The sequence below is a fragment of the Orycteropus afer genome, unplaced genomic scaffold (assembly GCF_000298275.1).
Source record: "Orycteropus afer afer isolate SDZICR_OR568_19922 unplaced genomic scaffold, OryAfe1.0 scaffold00314, whole genome shotgun sequence".
Taxonomy (NCBI): domain Eukaryota; kingdom Metazoa; phylum Chordata; class Mammalia; order Tubulidentata; family Orycteropodidae; genus Orycteropus; species Orycteropus afer.
Genome location: NW_006921901.1, coordinates 2,334,031 through 2,358,148, shown reverse-complemented (window position 1 = coordinate 2,358,148; position 24,118 = coordinate 2,334,031). Strand labels below are relative to the sequence as shown.

Sequence of the window (24,118 nt, the reverse complement as noted above, 5' to 3'; positions counted from 1 at the left end):
CAGTGGACACACTCCAAGGATTAATCATTTGAGAAGACCTTCTTTGGTAGGTAGAGAGTCCTAAGGAAGTTTAGGCCTGAGGAACACATTATGGATATGGTGGAATGCAGGAAAGTAAAATATAGATCATGTTTGCTTTCAATTTGTAAAGGTTAAGTAAGAAAAACAGTATTAGAATTTAGCGTTGTGCATTAAGACTTTTTTATATGGGGATTTCTTCTGGATTTGTCAGTGTTATGATAACTGGTTACTCTTAGAATATTAATTTGTGCTTGTCGGATGAAATAGACTATTTTAATCTTTCAATCAGTTGAATATGTTGATGATTTTTAAGACCCTTATCTTCATTTATTTTTCAGATTCCTTCATGAATCACATAAAAGCAAACGGACAATCTTGTCAGATAAGTGTTTTTATAGTCTGTTTTACAGTCTGTTATTTGGCATCTCTAAACCAAAACTTTGTTCTTTAAAAAAATTTTTTTTTTTTTTTTTTTTAGGTACCAGTATCCATAAGGTTTATACTAAGGTAGTCATCCTTTTCTTAAAATAAATGTTACAGTTATGTCAAAGTAAAACATACTTTTTTTAAAATCATCTCATCAACATAACATTAAATAAGTTACTAATTATTTCATTTCTCAGAGGGTAATCACATCTCTGTATTATAGTTACAAGGGGTGTGTGCAGTTGAACCTAGATTAATTCTGTACAGTGTATTAAAATCAGTTGTTTTTTCATAATAGCTTAAGCACTAGGTGTATCTGTTTAGTTTTATTCGATGTTAAGACATCTGTAGTGGGTTACAAGTGACTTAACTCTTCAAACACTGGTTTAAAGAGGGTTATTTAAGAATACATGTATTCACAGCAAAAAAGAATGCAAGATTCACATGCCATTTGTAGTGGAAAAGTTTAAGAAAAGCCACAGGTTGGCTTTCATTATGTCTTAAATTGATAGTATAGTTTAGGTGTTTGCCCAAGGTCAACACTTGTGTCATTCTGAGTTAAATGTATGAGCTGTAAAATACAGTAGGTGATTTCACATAGAAGGAGCATAATAATAAAACTATGGTTTTGAGTTGTTTGTATAATAGCTAGCTAGTTAGGTGAATAATTTTTAGCGTAAGTACGCTGTCTGTAGGGTATTTTTATTTGAACTTCACAGATCAGTAAATTTTAAAAGTGACAGAACAGGGATTATATTGATCCTTAAATCTATACTACCCTACCATAATAAAAGAAAAAATAAATATTCTTGACTCTCACGTATTTTAAAGAATCTTACTACCCCAACTTGTAACATTTTCTTCTGCATCACACCTAAAGTTTTAACAATTGGCTGTAGTAGCAATCACTAGATGAGCAATGAATTGTATAGCTTTGGGTTCATGCTCCCTAAGCATCCTCATTTACCAGTATTGTAAGGAATTTTAAAGTTTGCATTAATCTACATTTCATTGAGTGATATATCCTCAATTATTCCCTACCAATTTTGTCAAACAGATAGGAACCAAACTTCAGTGGTTACAAGACAAAACTTTTAATGAAAAATGCTTTAGCAAGTATGTCATAATCCACAGGGCTAAACAGTGTACATGAGTAATAGAAATTTAAAACAGAATAATAGATGCTGAAGTAAATGTTACATATTATCATCATCTGATTCATCTTCTTCCTTCAAAGATTCCTGTTAAAAGAAAATGTTTAAAATCAATTTTTAATATTGTCATCTCCCACACCTGTAGTCAACCTGAATTTATTTCGGTGCTTGTCATTGAAAATCAGCTATTTATAACAGAAAAATGAACATCACTTTAGAATAAGACATCCAAGTAAAGGAAAAGGAAAGCAAAGGATAATTAAGTCTATCTTGGCTGTAACAATTTAAGACTACATTCTTGGTAGAACACACATACATAAAACAGTAAATATCCTGAAGAACATTTGCACTTACTACCCCCCCCAAAAAAAAAAAAAAAAACCCACTGCAAGAACCAGGGCAACTTTATCCCTGTAGGAAATGACTTAGAAAATGTCTATCCTTAGTGCAGTTGAACTCTTAAAAAGTTTTAACCAACCCAATTCTTTTCTTATTCAGCTCTTTATTTCCATACCTTTACTTGGAAAAGTTTTTACACTATGAACTTACCTTAGCATATTTCTCTGCTTCTTCTCTTACATCTTTGGGTACGATTTCATGTCTTCCTTTAGTTACTGTAAATTAAGTCATAATTAATTAAAAATGAAGACTATATTGTGATTTACAAAGTTTTACTACAAGTAATACAAAATGCTTTGAACGCAACTTTGTGTTGCTTCCACATCAGAGCTTCAACCTACCCACGTTAACTCTTACAAAAATGACTAAATTTTATTAGGTCAGAATTCGGATAATTACAAATATTTTGCATTCATTAATATACACCAAATTAACTTTTAAAACATCCTAGTCCTTCAAGTTGTATGGTAACTGTACTAGAAAAAAAATTATTGTTCTGTAATCTTTTAATAGCACAAAATAGATGTTTAACAAGGCAAAGAATAATTATAAGTAAATGAAACTGTTCAGTTTTAGTAAAGAATTAGAAAGCAAAACTTTTCCCAAAAGGCCATGTAAGTTTTACTTTATACATTAGGAAAGCGTATGCAGTGGTAAACTGGCTGTATTATCAATAACTCCTAGAGCAAACATGTATAGATGGAACTTACATTCACCAACCCAGCTGAGCTCTAGTTCAAAAGCTTTATCCTTAACTTCATCGTGTACTATATAAATTCTAGAACAGAAAAAAATTAGAATTAATTTGGTGTATCCATTTTAATTAATGCACCTACCCTGTAAGTACAAATCAGAGCATCCATCCCAAATAAGTATTTATTTATACTAATACATGGTCTATATTATGAACATTAGGAAAAAAAAAAATGGCACAGGATTGAAATAAAAAGAAGCACTTTTGCTGTCCTTTATGAATGATTAGCTTGCTTTATTTTGGTACTTTGCTTTAAAAACTGTCCTAATTCAACATACCTCATAAAGAATATATATTCAAATGGAAAATGCCATTATTAGCTGTGCCTTTTCAGAATACAAGGAGTCCTGGTGGCACAGTGGTTAATAGTTCAGCTGGTAACCCCAGAAGGTTGGTGATACAAACTCACCAACTACTCCACAGGAGAAAGATGGGCCATCTGCTTCTGCAAAGAGTACAGCCTTAGAGAGACTCATAGGGTAGTTCTACTCTGTCCTATAGGGTCAATATGAGTTGGAATCAACTCAACGGCAATGATGTTGTTGTTGTTTTGTGCCTGGTTTCTTGTTTGGTTTTCAGAATACAGTTACTTTAAAAAACTAACTTATTTACGTGCTTGCAGTTATTACTGGTCTCTTTAATCTGCAGCTTCTTGGCAGGAATCTTAAGTTCCTGGTCTATTTTGTAAGGTCTACATTCCACTTACTTGGCTTCAAATTTCAGTACAAGACAAGGGAGGTACTGTCATGCAAAGGATTAAAGTATCAGAAAACCTACAGAAAATACTAAATGTCAGAATAAAGCTTTCTTTTGTATTTTCCACTTCTAAACACTTTACTTTGGAGAGTCTTCCTAAACTCTTGCTTTAATGACAAAAGTATATTAATTTCTAGAACCAAGCAAAGATACAGTAATGCTCTATTAAATAATGAATAATGGCTTTACTCCATGAAACTAGATAATTGTATACACAGTATACCTAATTGGTGCTTGATCATATGTTACCTCCTGAAATGGGTGAATATTAACCAATTCTTTTTGGTATAGTGATTCTGTATTTCCTCCATTGGAAGATGTCAAAAATGGAATTCTAGGCATTAGTGAGCTTAAATGGACTGGTATTGGCTATTTTGAACTGGACAATCATATGGTATATGGTCTACTATGTTAGGAGCTCTGGTAGCACAGTGCCTAAGGCACTTGACTGCTAACCAGAAGGCTGGTGGTTCAAACCCACTGGCCACTCCTCAAAAGGAAGATGGGGCAATCTACTTCTGTAGTGATACTGCCTCGGAAACCCAAGGAGGGGTCGCTATGAGTTGGTCCACCTCGATGGCACATAACAAGAACAACATACCTAAATATAAAAGGTAGTAAGGGATAATTTAAAGAAGCACTTCAAAAGATTGGTTTAGAAAAGAAAATTGAGTATATCATATTAAATGGTTGTACAACTAAATGAAGATTATTTACTTCTTTTTATGAGGTTCTAGTGATAGACAATCAGGTTTTGGCTTGTTTGACTGCTGGAAGGAGAAGATCTCATGAAAGAGGTAGGAATAGTAGACAAAATTGTGGAATAGTTAATAAGCTCTTGGGATTATTAAAGTAGATTTGTTAAAACTCAGTTTAGAAGATATTACAAGTACCGTTTAAATAATGTTTTATTACACAGTAGAGCCCTCTAAGACTTCTTTTCCTTGCATGTGTACGATTCAGTGCAAAATCTAAGACTAAGACAAAACCTTGCATGAAGAACTGACTGGCCAAACGTTATTGTTATTGATGTAGTTCTAATGTGAAGTAGTTTGGAGGTGCTGTGAATTCTCTGGAGTATTATTTACATGCTTTACTTTTGAACCAGAAAAGCTGGCTGCAAAACCAGCAGTTTATCTATTTTTTTTGAATCTGGAAGAGTTATGAATTTCTGAAGCATCACACACAGGTTTATTGACTTAGTATTGCTGGCTATTCCAAAAAATATTTTAATATAATGTATATAGCTTTAATATAAGGTATTTCAGACTCTCTTTTAATGTTTTTAAATGTTTTGAATGCTGTTCACCTCATCTTGGTACAAGAACTTACATGATAATAAACCTGATAAAGTGAAGCACACTTCACCCAAAGAAATAGCAGTTTATATAATTGAGCCAGTTTTTAAAATGACTTCAGAGACCAGAGAGAGAAATAATTAGCTGTGAACCTGAAATAAAGACAATTTTTAGTTTGTAAGCTTTCTTGCAGGCAGTGTAAAATTACATTAGGACTGAAGTCCTTAGAGATTCAGTATTTCCACCTCCCCTTAAATTATCACCCAAAAAGGAATTTTTACTTTGTTAAAAGCTATATTTTTCCTCCATCCCATTCATTATTACTTGAAAATCTGAATCAATATAAAATGTAGATGTTATCCTCCTTAAATAAGACTTAGAATGTGAGGAGGAAACATAATAAAAAATATGTATGTATTTGCTTAACATAATGTATTTCACTCTCTCTTGTAGTGTCAAGTATATTTTGCTTCTAAAAATTATTTGCATTATTTGCAAACAAAATAGCCTCAATATATAAAGTAAGGTCAAGTGAAATATTTTTGGTAATGGTAAAGTTCAACTTACATCTTTGCTACTTCTTTAACAACATCACGGCAAGTCATTTCTTTCATCTATAGAAAACAAAATGTATATTCATTAAGTTTAGAAACTAAAAAAACACTTTCCACTTGTGTAACTATTTTCAGATTACTTCCACAATTTCTATCAATAACCAATGCCCTTGAAATAGTTTCTTAGATATAAAACCAGGGAGAATTAATTTAAGACTGGTAAAAACCAACTGAAGTTTTCTGATGCACACAGTTTAGTGTTTTAAAATTACTGTGCCAAAATAGATTTCTGGACAATCCCTAAATACTACTAGTTATCAGTAATAAAAATTAAAATCTAGATCCCTGAAGAATCTATTCACAGGCAGAACCTGAACTTAACCAAGTTGTTTAGCGAAGAAAACATTTTTTTTCTTTACAACCAGTTTAAGATAGTAAAATGCAAACAAATCATGAATGTCTACTATTTCCAAGATACAGAGATGAGCACTGATAACATAGGATGGATTTGATTTGACTTTGAGAAAGATAAATGAAATGTGCAAAGCAAAAGTAGAAAGCTTATTCATATTAGAAGCAAGTCAGCATTCTTGTAGTGAACATTTAGAAATCAGACTATAAAAATAGGCCTTTAGAGCCTAGCTCTGAGGATTTTCTATATTGTAGGTACTGGAAGTAATAAATGTAGGACTTTTGTATCAAACGTGGGTCTCTAAACAAACACGTTAAGCTCAAAACAACATTTGAACAAACTGGCATTTATATTCTGGTTATGGGGAATGGTGAAAGATAAAGAATGTTTAGTAGTAGTCCACATTCTCAGTTGTGTTTCAACTGCTTTTTTCTAAACTAAGTTCATTAATACTTTACATTTTTGAAATTTAGAAATCCTGATGTTCAAATTGTGCCTGTACAACCACATAAGAAAGAACAACAACAAATGAAAACCTTAATATCGAATTTGAAATTTAGAACTTCCAGTCATATTAGCAAGTTAAGAAATCTCATATATGAAAAAAGGTAATTGCCACAGACTTGAAAAAAAATTAACATTGTGGAAGTGGTAGAAGAATTCTAAATTTTAAAAGATCTTTGAAAAACAAATTCAAAGTGGGAACCTTGACTGTATGATTGCTACAGAAGACACTTGAGATTACTGAGGCAATTTGATTATGTATTAACTGTTATACCTACATCTTAGGTGTGGTAATAGTATATGAGTACTGAAGCATTGAGGGATACAGTGTCAGGATGTCTGCAACTTGGGGGAAAAACAAATGGATAAAATATGGGAAAATAACTTGGATGCAGAGATTTGTTGTAATATTCTTGTATCTTCAGATGTTTGAGTTTTTTCATGTTAAATTGGCATAAAAAGGGAAAGAATGCCAATCTTATATTGTATTTCCCCCCCCATAGGTTAAGTTCCATATTTAGTAAATCATACTAAGATAAGGCATTTTTATGTACCTTCAAGAAGTTTTTATTTCAAAAGTTAGCATTTTCAGTATACAGAACCTCAGAAGGAAAGTAGTAAGTACAGAGCAGTGATAAGCAGGGACGATAGGTAAAATTATTCTATAAAGGGCTAGATAAAAACACCTCAGACTTTATGAGCTGTATGATCTATCTTTGCAACTACTTAACTGTACCATTATTGTGTTCCTATAAAGCTTAAAAATCAGGTAGTGATTTGCAGTTTGCTGACCTCTGATTCAGAGCATGTCTCTGTCATAAAGTGTTTCTCATAGTGATTTTTCTTGAACTTAGCCATTACTTTCCCCGTCCTCTCTTAGAATTTAACCACTAAAAAGACAAAAGGATAATGGACTGATCTAATATGTTCATTTTCAGACTTCTAAATAATACTAGGGAGAAAAGAAGTGACAGAGCACTAGGAAATGGGCTTGGGCTAAATTATCTGTAAGATCCTTTTGTCAATCAGGTTGGCATTAAATAAATGTCAAGTACTAAAATGTTTTTCAGAACTTGGCCTTAAATCAAGTAATAATTAATTGAGTAATTCAGTTGAATATGATTCTAGTATAGCATTAATATTAAATGTATATGAAATTTTATTAACTGTAATTTACCAAAACCCTGATGAATTATGTGCCTGACACTGATAACTAAGCAATAAAGAGTTGAAGCATAATATTTCAATGTTGTGCAATATTTCAGTGCTTACAGGGAAAACCAGCAGCAAGCGCTAGAGACACTTAATGTGAAGGCTGTATTTCAGACAAGAAAATGACACAGGAAAAGTACCGTATAACTTTTCATTACAATTGATTCTGTAACATTAACTCAAAATTAAGCAAGAATCCTGGGGCTCATAGGGATTCGACAATGTGCTTCAAGGATTTTATGAAATTACATGGAAGATTCTACTTGTATTTTTGTGGATTGAGAGCAGCAGGCATCAAAAGTCACAAAGGTATCTATAACACCAAGTCTACAAGTAATATGTTACCAGCTTTCCTATTTAAACATTGAGCACCTTTTAAAAGCTCTGCTCAACCAAATTTATCCTTGGACTAAAAGGTTTAGTTGAATTGTGATAAAACTTCACTGTGTGGGGATAATGTTACAACAAAATTTTAAGAATTAACTATGCATTACCTGAAGCTTTTCAATTTCTGTTTTTGCAGCTTGCCTGGCTTTACCAATAGCACAGCCCCAGTAACCCTATTTATTAAAAAAAAAAAAAAAAAAAACTTACGTAAAGTAATCGTAAGTCATTTTGTCTACTTAAAGGATAAAGAAGACTATTAAATTCAGACTTAAAAGCAAGTATAAAGAAATACATTCCAATGAACTCCATGGGGCTTGACGAAATTAAAACACCAACCTAATTCTAGAATTTGAATTCTTTTTTTAAAAAAAGATATATCCAAAGAACAAGAAATTATGTCATCATACATATTTCAAGAAATACCGTCTTTCTTGGGGCAGAGATAAGAATGAAAAAAATTTTAGCAATGTGACAATGAAAATAGGGCTTTTAAAAAAATTATTTTTCAAGGAGATAAAAATAACTGCTTTGACTTGAGTACAATGCTCTAAAGCCTCATTTTTGTGCTGGTGTGTTGTAAAGATAATTTTTAAAAAATATGCTCATACATACTTATGAGGAGTTATTAAAAGTTCTTTTTTCAAAAATACTATATACATTTCAGAATAGCAAGATTGTTAAGAAAAGTTAGTAACAAGATGTGTATAAATTATTGAATGAAAAACCGCATTTGCCCTGTAAGCTTTGACCCAAATCAAAATGAAAAAAATATATATATAGAACAGGCACCCATAAATCCCATTTGAAATACTTTACAAAAAAACACTATTCCATTTTAGTACATTGCTAATACAGTAATGGAGGAAATGGCACATATTTAATTTTGTATTAACTCATTGCTATAAATAACACTGAAAGCCACAATCTTTCTTCTGACTTATATCCATAAGCTATTGTTATTAATGATAAAAGAAAACATTCCTTAAATACATTTTAGGGAATTTCATATAATTCAAATACAAGATTTAAAGTATTAATGAAATACCATTTAACTAGAATTAGAATTTCAGATGATCCAAAATTACTCACATATGAAACACCCGACGGGTCAATCATGTAGAGTTGTGCACCGTCATTTGCGCTGTAAGACCCTAACATGAAACTGCGTAAAAGTAAATGAAGACTTTAAGCCATACCATGAATGGAGAGGCAGATGATGTGAAACAGTGATGAAAATACAAGTAGTTTTGAAGATAAATTACTAATATACTCAGTCCTTTGATAAAGTGGTTTCAATTAAAAGCTAGTACATATTTGGTATCTCTTCAATATTCATACAGCTTTTTCTGTGTGTTTACTATTAAGCCCTCTGATGAAACTTAAGTTTCCTGGTATGTTAGGAATGTTGAGAAAGGAGTAAATGGTAAAATAGAATGAACTGAGGATGCAATAAAGGCAGAAACATTCCTGAAAAAGCCTTAAGGACAAAATTCCTGGTTGAATAAACTGAATCTGCAAAAACATTTTCCACCCAAAATTATTTTCTGGCTACTACTCAGTTTTCTTCCAGACACTTTTCTGCAATAATCCAAACTCAACAAATTAAAATTAGGCTATTAAATGATCTTATACATTAGATATTCTGAAACTGATTTTGGGGGAGGGAAGGTGGTGTCGGGCTTTAGAAAAAGAAACCAGCCTGATATCATATACCATTTCACATGTGAAATACCCAACAGGCAAATGTCCAGTTCCCACCGCTACTATCCTGCCATTTTCCACACTACTATGAGAGGTTTTTTAGAATACATATGATTGTCAGCCTCCTTAGCAATCTTATGTTCTCCTTCCCACATCTTCAGTATTATCTCTAACATTTACACTTGACACACGAAGCATACATTAACTACCTCTGAATTTCTTTAAATGTCCATGTAGTTTCATACTAGTCCCCCTTTGTTTGAAATACTGTTACCAATCCCCTACATCTCACTTTTCCTTATCATTTCCTCTCAGAAAGAGGTCATTCCCTAGTTGATGCCCCCACTATACAAGAGTACATGCCTTTATTATTTCCTCTCAAGATTTTATCTCTGAATCTATGACTGACAAATAAAAGGTAATTCTATTTAGTCTGAAAGCAAAATGTTTCATAATGTAATTTAAAAAAGCTTAATAACTAACGTAGCAAGTATCCACAGGTTTAACCTACTGCTAATAGAATATAACTCAGGTTTTCTCTAACATTTGTCCTTCAGGTGGACAGATTTCAGCAGAGCTTCCCAACTACAACAGACTAGGAAGAAGGTCATGGCCAGGTTCACTTCTGAAGAAACTGGCCACTGAAAACCTTATTAATAGCAGGGAAGCACTGTCTGATGCCAGAAGATGAGCGCCTCAGGTTGGAAGGCACTCAAAACAGAATTGGAGACACAGTGACTGTGATAGTGGGCTCAAGCATGGCAGTGGTTGTGAGGATGACAGAGGACCAGGCAGTGTTTTTTCTTCTGTTTTACATAGGGTCACTGTGAGTTGAAACTGACTTGACAGCACCTCACAGCAATTATAAAAACATCCTAGAGACAGGACTACAGCTGATTTTCTTTCCGTAACCTTTAACAGTGGCAAGTATATATGCTAGTAAATGTTTTATTTTGATCAAACGTCTTTTTATTTTAGGACAATCTAGAGTTACGACACGTCTGAGAGGCAGTACTTAAATATTTACATTTGTTCCAGGTCCCTAATGTCCCCCCAAAACAAATACTAGCACTTCATCTTAACAACAAAAACTGTGATAAATGGGGACTGTGAAATGTAATGTATATGGATTCATTACTGACTACTAGAAAACTCCATTTATGAGGATTTTACTTAAGTGTTTAAAGTATGTAAGACGGGAATTAGAAAACCGAAGTATAATTGGCTACCTGATGACACTATATAGTTAAAATTAGCTCAGTTTCCTAACACCAGAGAATGTATTATAATCAGATTAAAGTAATTTCTATGAATTCTTTATCATCACTTTTTATCTATATAGTATTTTACACTATTCAAGTAGTTTTTTTTAAAGTATAGTTTTATTTAATCCCTGTGCTATAATACTTCTTAGTAATACTTCTTAGTAATAATAGTTCATATTTTTAAGGATATATATGACTAAAATATTGGGTAAAATACTTGTAGATGTAACTGAATATCCAACAAAATGTCATACCTGCAGCCAAAAGGTCTAACAGCACTGTAGAGCGTATATGCATGTACGTACATGGCCACTCTGTCTGCAAGATGCTAAGGGGTGTGGGAGAGAAACAGAAGACCTTATTAATAAACTTCTGTTTCTGTTCAAAAGACACCTCAACATGTTATCAACTTACTTTTAGTGGAATGTTATAGCCAAAGTTTGATCTAAAGTTGGAAGCTTCTTCTCTTGCTATGTCTGCTAAAGAACGAGCATCTGCCAACAATCCTGCTACTGCCTGAAAAAGAAGTACGCAATTATTGTAGGCTTGGTTAGTATTATTGAACAAGAGCCGCAAGTTGAAAAAAAGCTCTTTGATTTTACAATGTATTCTGACATTTTGATATTTTTGTATGAGATTCTAATTTGGGTATGTATCAAGTATAACTTTATTATTTTGTCTAATAACTATAAACAGGAAGAACATTTCTATAATAAATCTTCCACTTCTCATTTACTATCAATATAAAGAATAAAACCATTGGCCCTAGTCAAGATTGATTCTTTATTTAAAGCAGTTTATGTTCAAAAAGTGACCAAAAGTTCTGGCCTAAAAGGAACAACCTCAGACTTTCATTTTCAGCCTATTAGATTGTAAACACCAATGCCAAACCAGGGAAGAAGAAAAAAAAAAAGGCAAACCACAAATGTTCCAAGACTAGGATGTGCCAGGGTGCCCTAGGATACTGCAGTGAACTCAGGTATTGTGGGACATTTTAAGTTTGAGGGAAACATCTGTTAAAGTAGTTCACAGTTTCATCCATTCCACATTCTTTTTGATGCCATCTCTATCTGAAAAGCTGAGCTTCTGTGGTAGCTGTGATAAAAGTACTGTGCAAACACCACTGTGGAACAGGAAACAAGGTTGGCAGCATCTAATCTGGTTTCAAAGTTTGAGAAATTATATAGTACACATCAGTAATTGTCTTGGGAAAAAATCTGTGTTAGAATAAGCACAGCCAGAAAGCTCCTTGGAAGTGAGGATAGTGAGACTTCATCTCACACACTTCGGACATGTGGTCAGGAGGAACCAATCCCTAGAGAATGACATCATGCTTGGTAAAGTAGAGTGTCAGTGAAAAAGACAGACTCTCAATAAGGCAGACTGACACAATGACTGCAATAATGGGCTCAAATGTGGCAATGATTGTAAGGATGATGCAGGACTAGGCAGTGTTGCGTTTTGCTGTACACAGGGTTACTGTGAGTCAGAACAAACTAGATGGCACCTAACAACAATAAATCATTAATTGTGATTGTTAAAAAATAATAACACATTTTTTTCCTTCAGTGTATGTGCCTTTTTTGTTTTCAAACAGTTAACTATGTTTCTAGGACACAAATATAAGTTGTATAGGCATAAAAAAAAAAATCCTGCTGCTGGGTCAATTCAGACATACAGTGACCCTATGGGACAGAGCAGAACTGACCCATAGGATTTCAAAGGCTATGATCTTTACAAAAAAAGACTACCACATCTTTCTACAACATTGGCTCATGAGTTTGAACTGCCTATCTTTCAGTTAGCAACCAAGAGCTGTAGCCACTGTGCCACCAGGGCTCCTGTATGGACCTAACTACTTAATAAACATGATCATTAGGCTATTTATTTTGGCCTAGGGAAGCCATAAAAATTACTAAGATACTAAGAGTACCACCAAGAAAGTTTGGAAATTCCATCTTAGGAGATCTGCAGAATTTAAAAGCTAATGATGCCAGAATTTATCATTTTACTAGGTAGCTATTTTTTAAACTGCTATCTAGTAATAATTATAGTTCTTAACACATACTGAACATTCATTACATGCAGTGCATTTTACAAAATTATTTCTAACTTTCCAACAAATATGTCAGGTTGGTACTTATTACCACCTTCATTTTGCAAATGAAGAAACCTGGATGGTTTTAGCATATGATTTTTTAAAAATACACCTGAAGTTTTTCTACAAAATAAAAGAATGCATGATTCACTAGTTCCCACCTACCAGCTAGGCTACAATATGGCAAATTTCATCAAAACTTATCAGTTTTATTGGTAATAATAAATTTGTTCAGGAGAGAATGTGTTCAGAAAAAAATTCTTTGAAGAAACTAAAAATTCATCTGTAGTTTCACAGTTCACTGGATATATTTATCAGTCCTTTATGTGTACACATGTAAAACACACATTTTATTTAGAAACCCCAAAGCAGAGTGAATACTATACACAGGGTAGTATTCTGCAGCATGGGCTTTGAAATCATGCATGTAGACCCAAATTTGAATCTGAGTTTTTTTCTCTTCTGAGAATTGTGTGGAAAATAGGATTAATACTGCCTTTCCTGGGTTGTCAAGATTAAAAGAGAATCTATATAGAATCCAGCATAGTGTCTACCACGTAAGTGTTCTCTTTACTTTTTATTTAAGAAAATAATGCTGTTATTTCCATCTGTTGAAACCAAACTTTCTTTTCAGTTAGAAGGGTTAGAACCCTTTATTTTTCCCCCTTAACTATAGATGATATCAGTATTCATAGTAATGTATTTATATATTAAATGGCTTGGTTTGCAACTAGGCAAGAGTCACTGCTTTGGCATCAGCTGCATAAAATAAATAATGTGATACTGTTGTTGTTGTTGTTGTTATGTGCCATCAAGTCGGCCCCAACTCACAGCCACCCCTCCCTGGGTTGCCAAGGCAGTATCACTACCGAAGTAGATTGCCCAACCTTCCTTCCGAGGAGTGGCTGGTGGGTTTGAACTGCCAGCCTTCTGGTCAGCAGTCAAGTGCCTTAGGCACTGTGCTACCAGAGCTCCCAAAGCTATTTAAAAAGATGTGTTCACTTTCCCCTCCATTACACATCCTTTCCCAGTGCTCCACTTAACTATACCGATGTTCTCTATCTGATAGAATCTTCAGTGTATCTATTGCCACAGTTATATAAAAAAGCTAAAGAGCCCTTTGCCTCTCAAACATACACCTCCATTGGGGATCTGTGCTCCCAACATCTTTCAAGACACACTCCTCACTCCATATCCCTTTTTCTAAGAGCAACTTTGTTTTTAACCTGTCACCAATCATGTTATGAAAATGCTACCTATATTTAAGACAGTGAATTATTCAAAACCAGTAAATCTCTGTGATAACTTCTGGGAATTACTTTTGTGGCTGCTCTTAGATCAGAGGCTTCTGCTTCAATGGTAAAGAAATAAATGGGTTCTTATAGCCATATTTTAATCTATTTGCCAACTATTTATTTCAAAAGAAATTGAACAATAAGGCAAAAAGAAATTTTTTAGACCTTACCATTCCAACATGCCGATCAACGTTAAAAAGTCGTTTGTTGGAACCTTCTTCATAAAGTTTAGAAAGGACTAATTTTTCTACCCCAAAGACAACACCATCTTTACACCTGATTCCAATAGCTGTACTGAAATAAGTAGAAGAAAATCACTTTAACTTAAAGTAAAAGAAACTCAGTAATCTTAAGTTTAAAAAAAAAAAAAAACCAAACAGCAAAATAGGTAGCATTTAGTTTTATAAAAAGCATGTCATATACTTTAAAACATAAAAATTAAAAAGGGGAAACAACCTAGAGTTTGATAAATTAAATCCACACAAACATTTTTCTATGACAAATACTAGCATATCAATTGACATACAAAGGTAGTAGTAATATAAGTGGAAAAAGACTGTAACAAAATATATGCAATATAGCAGAGTGTATGGCATATGATAGCCATGTTGTAAGGAAATGTTGAATAAATTCATGCCCATTAAAACTGGTACATAATACGAATAAACTAACTAACTCACTGCCATTAAGTTTAACTTGACTAACAGCGACCCTTCCTTGGGTTTCTGAGGTAGTATCACTACAGAAGTAGATTGCCCAACCTTCCGAGGAGTGGCTGATGGATTTGAACCACCAGCCTTCTGGTTAGCAGTCAAATGCCTTAAGCACTATGCTACCAGACCTCCTTAATATGCATAGAAAGGCTATCTATATGATGATACTGGAAGAATTCTGTTTAATTCTTTTTTACTCATTTGTTAGTTTTTCTGTAATGAGCATATATTCCTTGTAATAAGTATACAAAATCAAATGTTTTGCTACAACTGTTTAACAAATCTTAAAATAACCTCTTAAGTTCAAGATGAAAATGTATTAATTATTCTTCCAATACTTTTTAATAAAGGAAACAACCAATGGCCATATATAATAAGCAATACTTGGTAGTGTAATTTTTTGGTTAAATTATTCCAACTTTTCTATTTTTGATAACAGTCTAAATCTCATTGATTTTCATTACTTCTCCATTATCCCTCATGTTGAGCTTCCACTTGCTATTACTTTTCACCGAAAATTTCTCTTACTATCACTTCATTTATCATTTTAGGACTAAACTGAATACATCTTTTCCCCTCTCCAATCCAGCTTGTCTAACATGATCAACTTAATTCCTAGCCTCGTTTTATTTTGTCATTACCATAATATAAAAAGTAGTCCTTAATTTGAGGGGACTATGTGTCAGTCACAAGCCTTTCTGAAAATCCGATAAAACTGGCTTTTCTCCCGAAAAAAATAAAACATGCACAGACACAAGTTTTGCAAAGAATTTAACATATTCTTCTCTTGTACTTTAGGTCAATTCAACAGCTCCCCTTCAAGTTTAAACTCCTTTGCCTTTGAAACATTCTCAGAATCTAGTAAAAGCCCATCCAGCTTTTTCAACTTCCTATTATAAATCATGTACTCAACTGAATTTCACCTCATTGTTACCCCTCTGTTCATTTTTGCCTGTGTCTTTAGTGACGTTATCCTGGGTAGTAAAATTCATTTCTGCCTCACAGCTGCATATTTAAATAAATTTCCACAAATTTTTGCAAATTCACTTGACCTTAAGCTCTACAGACTTCATGAAGTCTTTCCAATTTATCATCTTTCTTACTTTACAAAATCTAAAATATGCTTTATTTTAAACTAAAAGTTTTCAAACTGTGATCTGTGAACCTCCTGGGAATCCCTGAAGACCCATTCAAGGGATCTATGAGGTCAAAGTCATTTTGAAATTAATACAGAACCACTATGTGCCTAGTCCACTGTGTGGGTATTTGCACTGCTAGTGCAAAAAAAGAAAAAAGCATTAGTGGGTAAAACTGCTGGCATTTTGCAGTGTAGTAAAATACTTAGTGTGGCTTTTCTACCCGTAAGTCATTGTAAACTCCAAGGTGGGACCTGCTGTGAGCAACTGAGGAGCTCCTGATTGCTAAAGTTGTCCACCTGGAGTATTTCTGTTGGAAGTGGCACAAAACAATGTTCTGGGAGGTGCCCACTCTCTCTCATGTGCTTAGAGTTCTGATGCTATGATTGGCTAGTTTGGCCACGCGGGCAGAACTCTCTCTGACTGCTGGTTGAGGAAGACGTGCTGCTGAAAGAGACACACGCTACTGAAAGAGACACGCGTTGCTGAGTGAGACACCGAGGGACCAGCACTGCTGGGAAAGAGACTGTGAGAGACTGTTGGCTGAGGGACGGTGGGCTGGGAGAGAGACTGAGCATTCTTCCTGAACTTGAATTGTAACCTGGTGCTTCCCTAATAAACCTCATAATCTGTGAGTTCTGTGTGGCCATGCAGCGAATTATCGAACCCAGGAGAGAGGTGGTGGTGCTTTGGTAGGAACAGTTGGTGAAAAAGCTGGAGGGAGGCAGCATGTCCGGCCTCCCAGTAATAGGCCTTAGGCTATTGATGGTGATTCTGCCTTCCTCTTGTGGAATTAGAAGAAGTCAGAACATGTGGCCTCCTTGCCATTTTTGCACATTTTTAACACAATGCAAGGCAATGGCAACAAACTGTACTAGTAAACTATTAGTCATTGCATTCTTCACTGCGGTGCTCTTGCCATTTAAAAAAAAAAAAAATCACTGCCGTCGGGTCAATTCTGACTCATAGTGACCCCCATAGGGTTTTCCAAGGCTATAAATCTTTGCGGAAGCAGACTGCCACTATTTAAGAATGTCCTTGATGAAGCAGTAATTAATTAAATCTTGACCCTCTCAACACCTATTGTTTTAAATTCTGGAAATGAAATGGAAAGTAGTCATAAAGCACTTCTGCTGTACATTGGCATACGATGGTTGCCTCCAGGAAAAAGCACTTGTATAACTGTTAAAGTTAAGTTTTCTCATAGAACACTGTTTTTACCTTAAGAGAGTATCAGCCAAAGTATGGTTATGTATTAGACAAGGAGCCCTGGTGGTGCAGTAGTTAAGAACTTTGCTGCCAACTGAAAGGTCAATAGTTTGAACCCAACAGCTGCTCAACGGGAGAAAGATGTGGCAGCAGCCTGGGAAACCCTCTGGGGCAGTTCCAATCTGTATTACAGGGTTGTTATGAATTGGAATAAACCAGATGGCAACAGGTTTTTTTGGTTTATATGGCAGACACTTTTTCTAAAGTGAATTAAAATGAGCTTATCACAAGAAAAACTGACAGTATTTCTTGCCAATGATTATTAGAGTTTTCAAGCAAAAATTACAATGTAAGATAATTTACATCCATCACTATGAATTGTCTGCTTCCCAGCAACTATAAACTTTTCTGATGCGATCAGTGGAGATAGTAACAAATGTGATTTTTTGACAGTTTATAATGAAATGTGTCAACATTTGGAAGTACTATGTAACTCAGTGAACCAGTATTTTCCAACTGACCAATTCATGATATTACAAATCACACATGCCTAAAAGATCTATTCAGAGAACACCACAGCTAAATGGATTTTAATGTAACAGAGTATAAAATCACTGATACAGTTTCAGATTCCAGATTGCAACTAAGCTTTAAGAAATTGCTAATTATCCAGTTTGGGTGTATTATCAAAGGACAACATCCCATACAGGCTATTAAAATACTTTTCCAGTTACCTATCTATATGAAGCCTAATTTGTTTCACATGCTTCAACAAAAATAACTGACTGAACACACAAGCAAATATAAGAATCCAAGTGTTTTTTATAAAGCTACGCATTAAGAGATTTGCAAAAATGTAAAATAATGCCACTGTTCTCAAAATTATTTTTATATTTTAGAAAAGTTATTTTTCATTTAGAATGTTATTTATACATTTTGTAACTTCTAATAAAATAATTTATTTAGGTAAAATAATATATTATTTATATTAACATGTTAATTGAGTTTGTTATTGTTAATTTTTTTCACTTTGTTTTAATTTATAATACGGTAAATAATGATAGAACCTATAACCTGCATAAATAAAAGCTCTCTGAGGTCCTTAATAAAATTTTAAAGAGTAAAGGTGTCTTGAGACCAGAATTTTATGTACATTTTTTGTCCTAAACAATCTAGTCATTTTAGTTTTATGGCACAAGTTTCATCTGACTCCTCCATGAAACCAAAGGTGAAAATTATAATTCAGTCTTTCCCTTTTCTTCTTTTTCAGAGGCATAATGTACTTTATAAAATAGTTATGATGATACTATACATATTTTTAACAATTGTGCTTTTAGTATTTACTTGCACGTTGTTAACTATTTGTTCTGGTACTTCCTATGCTTAACATAAAGTAAGCATAACCAGACTTCATCTCACCTACTTTGGTCATGTTGTCAGAAGGGACCATTCCCTAGAGAAGGGTATCATGTCTTTTCTCCCTATGAGACTCTGGATCGAATCACCAACCTTCACGTTAGCAGCAGAGCACCACCAGGGCTCTTCTGTTACCAAAACAAAAAAAACAAACTCACTGCCATCAAGTTGGTTCGGACACACAGCAACCCCTCTTTGGGTTTCCAAGGTGGTATCTCTATGGAAGTAGATTGCCCAATCTTCCTTCCGAGGAGTGGCTGGTGGGTTTGAACTGCCAGCCTTCTGGTCAGCAGTCAAGTGCCTTAGGCACTGTGCTACCAGAGCTCCCAAAGCTATTTAAAAAGATGTGTTCACTTTCCCCTCCATTACACATCCTTTCCCAGTGCTCCACTTAACTATACCGATGTTCTCTATCTGATAGAATCTTCAGTGTATCTATTGCCACAGTTATATAAAAAAGCTAAAGAGCCCTTTGCCTCTCAAACATACACCTCCATTGGGGATCTGTGCTCCCAACATCTTTCAAGACACACTCCTCACTCCATATCCCTTTTTCTAAGAGCAACTTTGTTTTTAACCTGTCACCAATCATGTTATGAAAATGCTACCTATATTTAAGACAGTGAATTATTCAAAACCAGTAAATCTCTGTGATAACTTCTGGGAATTACTTTTGTGGCTGCTCTTAGATCAGAGGCTTCTGCTTCAATGGTAAAGAAATAAATGGGTTCTTATAGCCATATTTTAATCTATTTGCCAACTATTTATTTCAAAAGAAATTGAACAATAAGGCAAAAAGAAATTTTTTAGACCTTACCATTCCAACATGCCGATCAACGTTAAAAAGTCGTTTGTTGGAACCTTCTTCATAAAGTTTAGAAAGGACTAATTTTTCTACCCCAAAGACAACACCATCTTTACACCTGATTCCAATAGCTGTACTGAAATAAGTAGAAGAAAATCACTTTAACTTAAAGTAAAAGAAACTCAGTAATCTTAAGTTTAAAAAAAAAAAAAAACCAAACAGCAAAATAGGTAGCATTTAGTTTTATAAAAAGCATGTCATATACTTTAAAACATAAAAATTAAAAAGGGGAAACAACCTAGAGTTTGATAAATTAAATCCACACAAACATTTTTCTATGACAAATACTAGCATATCAATTGACATACAAAGGTAGTAGTAATATAAGTGGAAAAAGACTGTAACAAAATATATGCAATATAGCAGAGTGTATGGCATATGATAGCCATGTTGTAAGGAAATGTTGAATAAATTCATGCCCATTAAAACTGGTACATAATACGAATAAACTAACTAACTCACTGCCATTAAGTTTAACTTGACTAACAGCGACCCTTCCTTGGGTTTCTGAGGTAGTATCACTACAGAAGTAGATTGCCCAACCTTCCGAGGAGTGGCTGATGGATTTGAACCACCAGCCTTCTGGTTAGCAGTCAAATGCCTTAAGCACTATGCTACCAGACCTCCTTAATATGCATAGAAAGGCTATCTATATGATGATACTGGAAGAATTCTGTTTAATTCTTTTTTACTCATTTGTTAGTTTTTCTGTAATGAGCATATATTCCTTGTAATAAGTATACAAAATCAAATGTTTTGCTACAACTGTTTAACAAATCTTAAAATAACCTCTTAAGTTCAAGATGAAAATGTATTAATTATTCTTCCAATACTTTTTAATAAAGGAAACAACCAATGGCCATATATAATAAGCAATACTTGGTAGTGTAATTTTTTGGTTAAATTATTCCAACTTTTCTATTTTTGATAACAGTCTAAATCTCATTGATTTTCATTACTTCTCCATTATCCCTCATGTTGAGCTTCCACTTGCTATTACTTTTCACCGAAAATTTCTCTTACTATCACTTCATTTATCATTTTAGGACTAAACTGAATACATCTTTTCCCCTCTCCAATCCAGCTTGTCTAACATGATCAACTTAATTCCTAGCCTCGTTTTATTTTGTCATTACCATAATATAAAAAGTAGTCCTTAATTTGAGGGGACTATGTGTCAGTCACAAGCCTTTCTGAAAATCCGATAAAACTGGCTTTTCTCCCGAAAAAAATAAAACATGCACAGACACAAGTTTTGCAAAGAATTTAACATATTCTTCTCTTGTACTTTAGGTCAATTCAACAGCTCCCCTTCAAGTTTAAACTCCTTTGCCTTTGAAACATTCTCAGAATCTAGTAAAAGCCCATCCAGCTTTTTCAACTTCCTATTATAAATCATGTACTCAACTGAATTTCACCTCATTGTTACCCCTCTGTTCATTTTTGCCTGTGTCTTTAGTGACGTTATCCTGGGTAGTAAAATTCATTTCTGCCTCACAGCTGCATATTTAAATAAATTTCCACAAATTTTTGCAAATTCACTTGACCTTAAGCTCTACAGACTTCATGAAGTCTTTCCAATTTATCATCTTTCTTACTTTACAAAATCTAAAATATGCTTTATTTTAAACTAAAAGTTTTCAAACTGTGATCTGTGAACCTCCTGGGAATCCCTGAAGACCCATTCAAGGGATCTATGAGGTCAAAGTCATTTTGAAATTAATACAGAACCACTATGTGCCTAGTCCACTGTGTGGGTATTTGCACTGCTAGTGCAAAAAAAGAAAAAAGCATTAGTGGGTAAAACTGCTGGCATTTTGCAGTGTAGTAAAATACTTAGTGTGGCTTTTCTACCCGTAAGTCATTGTAAACTCCAAGGTGGGACCTGCTGTGAGCAACTGAGGAGCTCCTGATTGCTAAAGTTGTCCACCTGGAGTATTTCTGTTGGAAGTGGCACAAAACAATGTTCTGGGAGGTGCCCACTCTCTCTCATGTGCTTAGAGTTCTGATGCTATGATTGGCTAGTTTGGCCACGCGGGCAGAACTCTCTCTGACTGCTGGTTGAGGAAGACGTGCTGCTGAAAGAGACACACGCTACTGAAAGAGACACGCGTTGCTGAGTGAGACACCGAGGGACCAGCACTGCTGGGAAAGAGACTGTGAGAGACTGTTGGCTGAGGGACGGTGGGCTGGGAGAGAGACTGAGCATTCTTCCTGAACTTGAATTGTAACCTGGTGCTTCCCTAATAAACCTCATAATCTGTGAGTTCTGTGTGGCCATGCAGCGAATTATCGAACCCAGGAGAGAGGTGGTGGTGCTTTGGTAGGAACAGTTGGTGAAAAAGCTGGAGGGAGGCAGCATGTCCGGCCTCCCAGTAATAGGCCTTAGGCTATTGATGGTGATTCTGCCTTCCTCTTGTGGAATTAGAAGAAGTCAGAACATGTGGCCTCCTTGCCATTTTTGCACATTTTTAACACAATGCAAGGCAATGGCAACAAACTGTACTAGTAAACTATTAGTCATTGCATTCTTCACTGCGGTGCTCTTGCCATTTAAAAAAAAAAAAAATCACTGCCGTCGGGTCAATTCTGACTCATAGTGACCCCCATAGGGTTTTCCAAGGCTATAAATCTTTGCGGAAGCAGACTGCCACTATTTAAGAATGTCCTTGATGAAGCAGTAATTAATTAAATCTTGACCCTCTCAACACCTATTGTTTTAAATTCTGGAAATGAAATGGAAAGTAGTCATAAAGCACTTCTGCTGTACATTGGCATACGATGGTTGCCTCCAGGAAAAAGCACTTGTATAACTGTTAAAGTTAAGTTTTCTCATAGAACACTGTTTTTACCTTAAGAGAGTATCAGCCAAAGTATGGTTATGTATTAGACAAGGAGCCCTGGTGGTGCAGTAGTTAAGAACTTTGCTGCCAACTGAAAGGTCAATAGTTTGAACCCAACAGCTGCTCAACGGGAGAAAGATGTGGCAGCAGCCTGGGAAACCCTCTGGGGCAGTTCCAATCTGTATTACAGGGTTGTTATGAATTGGAATAAACCAGATGGCAACAGGTTTTTTTGGTTTATATGGCAGACACTTTTTCTAAAGTGAATTAAAATGAGCTTATCACAAGAAAAACTGACAGTATTTCTTGCCAATGATTATTAGAGTTTTCAAGCAAAAATTACAATGTAAGATAATTTACATCCATCACTATGAATTGTCTGCTTCCCAGCAACTATAAACTTTTCTGATGCGATCAGTGGAGATAGTAACAAATGTGATTTTTTGACAGTTTATAATGAAATGTGTCAACATTTGGAAGTACTATGTAACTCAGTGAACCAGTATTTTCCAACTGACCAATTCATGATATTACAAATCACACATGCCTAAAAGATCTATTCAGAGAACACCACAGCTAAATGGATTTTAATGTAACAGAGTATAAAATCACTGATACAGTTTCAGATTCCAGATTGCAACTAAGCTTTAAGAAATTGCTAATTATCCAGTTTGGGTGTATTATCAAAGGACAACATCCCATACAGGCTATTAAAATACTTTTCCAGTTACCTATCTATATGAAGCCTAATTTGTTTCACATGCTTCAACAAAAATAACTGACTGAACACACAAGCAAATATAAGAATCCAAGTGTTTTTTATAAAGCTACGCATTAAGAGATTTGCAAAAATGTAAAATAATGCCACTGTTCTCAAAATTATTTTTATATTTTAGAAAAGTTATTTTTCATTTAGAATGTTATTTATACATTTTGTAACTTCTAATAAAATAATTTATTTAGGTAAAATAATATATTATTTATATTAACATGTTAATTGAGTTTGTTATTGTTAATTTTTTTCACTTTGTTTTAATTTATAATACGGTAAATAATGATAGAACCTATAACCTGCATAAATAAAAGCTCTCTGAGGTCCTTAATAAAATTTTAAAGAGTAAAGGTGTCTTGAGACCAGAATTTTATGTACATTTTTTGTCCTAAACAATCTAGTCATTTTAGTTTTATGGCACAAGTTTCATCTGACTCCTCCATGAAACCAAAGGTGAAAATTATAATTCAGTCTTTCCCTTTTCTTCTTTTTCAGAGGCATAATGTACTTTATAAAATAGTTATGATGATACTATACATATTTTTAACAATTGTGCTTTTAGTATTTACTTGCACGTTGTTAACTATTTGTTCTGGTACTTCCTATGCTTAACATAAAGTAAGCATAACCAGACTTCATCTCACCTACTTTGGTCATGTTGTCAGAAGGGACCATTCCCTAGAGAAGGGTATCATGTCTTTTCTCCCTATGAGACTCTGGATCGAATCACCAACCTTCACGTTAGCAGCAGAGCACCACCAGGGCTCTTCTGTTACCAAAACAAAAAAAACAAACTCACTGCCATCAAGTTGGTTCGGACACACAGCAACCCCTCTTTGGGTTTCCAAGGTGGTATCTCTATGGAAGTAGATTGCCCAATCTTCCTTCCGAGGAGTGGCTGGTGGGTTTGAACTGCCAGCCTTCTGGT

The 24,118-nt window shown here is 34.4% G+C and overlaps 1 protein-coding gene across 1 annotated transcript in view; it reads right to left on the bottom strand.

Moving 5' to 3' along the window:
• Window positions 1-1,643: 1,643 nt before the first annotated feature.
• The window catches only part of PSMA3 (proteasome 20S subunit alpha 3), a 25,965-nt gene continuing 3,490 nt past the window's right edge, over window positions 1,644-24,118 (bottom strand). The window contains exons 3-11 of the mRNA XM_007951873.2: window positions 19,528-19,651; window positions 11,258-11,359; window positions 11,098-11,171; window positions 8,967-9,039; window positions 7,985-8,050; window positions 5,376-5,422; window positions 2,711-2,778; window positions 2,151-2,215; window positions 1,644-1,688 (exon numbers count right to left, since the gene is read on the bottom strand). Coding sequence (XP_007950064.1) covers window positions 1,644-1,688; window positions 2,151-2,215; window positions 2,711-2,778; window positions 5,376-5,422; window positions 7,985-8,050; window positions 8,967-9,039; window positions 11,098-11,171; window positions 11,258-11,359; window positions 19,528-19,651 — 664 coding nt within the window. The remainder of the gene's footprint in view (window positions 1,689-2,150; window positions 2,216-2,710; window positions 2,779-5,375; window positions 5,423-7,984; window positions 8,051-8,966; window positions 9,040-11,097; window positions 11,172-11,257; window positions 11,360-19,527; window positions 19,652-24,118) is intronic.